The sequence below is a fragment of the Limulus polyphemus genome, unplaced genomic scaffold (genome assembly GCF_000517525.1).
Source record: "Limulus polyphemus unplaced genomic scaffold, Limulus_polyphemus-2.1.2 Scaffold3062, whole genome shotgun sequence".
Classification (NCBI taxonomy): Eukaryota; Metazoa; Arthropoda; class Merostomata; order Xiphosura; family Limulidae; genus Limulus; species Limulus polyphemus.
The window spans coordinates 1-1,625 of NW_013668672.1; the positions used below are offsets into that span (position 1 = coordinate 1).

Sequence of the window (1,625 nt, forward strand, 5' to 3'; positions counted from 1 at the left end):
AGAAGAAAGAAGTAGAATAAACAATATAAAAACAGTATGTTTCTCTCCGCAGAGACAAACATATAAATATAAACTGATGCAATGTTTCAGTGTTTAACTTGGTAGATAGCAGTTACAAACTGAAGTACTGTTTTGCTCTTTGCTTAGATTTAACTTATGGTAATGTAACTACTGTTATTTTGTGTTTCTGTTATGTCAGAATATTTAAAAGGTGATTGTCACTGCTTATGTACAATTTTAAATATTTTCACTGTTTTCTACAAAGAAGTTTATGGGCAATTGGAAAACATAAGCAACGATGGTTTTAAAGCTTATTTTCTGCAGAATTCTCTAAAAGCATATTTCATCAACAGATTTATTGTAAAGATTTTTTTTTCAAGCTGAACCTTTCTGTTACTAGCAGAAAAGGATACTGATGACATAGTTGAAGAACAAACTGTAACAGAAACTTCCCTGTTTTCTAATTATGTTGACAATATGAAGAAAAAGCTTTTCTTCTTGTGGCCAATCAAATTGTGAGAGAACTATCATATGGCCAAGGGCCATGTCATTCTGAGCAGGTGATAAAATTGTCTTTTCCTGAAAAAAAAAGGAAAACAAACACTTATAAACCTGGCAAAGTTCCTCAGAAAGTTTGTTTTTATACAAGAGAAGGTGTATAGTATCATACGTCTAAAAGATTCAGTACACATAAGACTGTATAACACCCATGGTACAGAGTTTTGTAAACAGAATGTCAACAGTCAAGACTAAATAACTCATACCCTACAGTTTCACGTGTCATACCTCTAATTGTGAAGAAAACAATCCAACATCACTTATGTTGTAGAAGGTAAGGAAGTACAGTAATTGCCACTATTAATAATAATAATCAGTATTATATACTGTCATTAAACCTTTTTAATTTAGTCAGAATGTTGAAAGACTGAAAAAAAAAATATCTGAAACTACAGCAAATCCTAATTTCTTTGTTTTTCACAAAAATAAACCTAATCACGAAACAATTTTACTCGACTTTTGCAAAGTTTAACCTAACAGTTAAATCTAAGTAATGTGTAGCTTTATAAATAGATTAATAAATCAGAGCACTGATTCCTTAGCAATTAAATAAGTAAAAAATGTCCAAATTCTTTCAAATTTATATTTGAATAATTAATTATTTTCTGGTTAGATTAACCTGAAATTGTTGACTGGCCATTCAACCTTAAAAAACTTACTAAACACCCTGTTTATCAGCAATAATATGCTTGTAAACATAATATCATTAAACAGTACACAACCTTGAAAAGCTTTCTAAACACCCTGTTTATCAGCAATAATATGCTTGTAAACATATTATTAAACAGTACACAACCTTGAAAAGCTTTCTAAACACCCTGTTTATCAGCAATAATATGCTTGTAAACATATTATTATTAAACAGTACACAACCTTATCTTAATATTACAGACAATAAATACAGAACTAACCACACCAACATTTTGTGGTGACAAATAAAATGTTCCAATTTTTTGAAACAAATATAAAAGGACTCCATTTATCAACAGAACAAAAATAAGAACAAACAAAATGGCATCTCAATCGTATATCTTGAACCCCACAAGGCAATGCCGAAGTAGGTTTTT

The 1,625-nt window shown here is 29.8% G+C and overlaps 1 protein-coding gene across 3 annotated transcripts in view; it reads right to left on the bottom strand.

The window, feature by feature from the left end:
- Positions 1-104: 104 nt before the first annotated feature.
- The window catches only part of LOC106468578 (integrator complex subunit 10-like), a 34,657-nt gene continuing 33,136 nt past the window's right edge, over positions 105-1,625 (bottom strand). For 2 of the 3 annotated variants that reach the window (XM_013929013.2, XM_022396917.1), the window contains exon 19: positions 105-579. In XM_013929013.2, coding sequence (XP_013784467.1) covers positions 397-579 — 183 coding nt within the window. In that variant the 3' untranslated portion in view covers positions 105-396. The remainder of the gene's footprint in view (positions 580-1,625) is intronic. The other variant, XM_022396916.1, reaches the window with a different exon arrangement.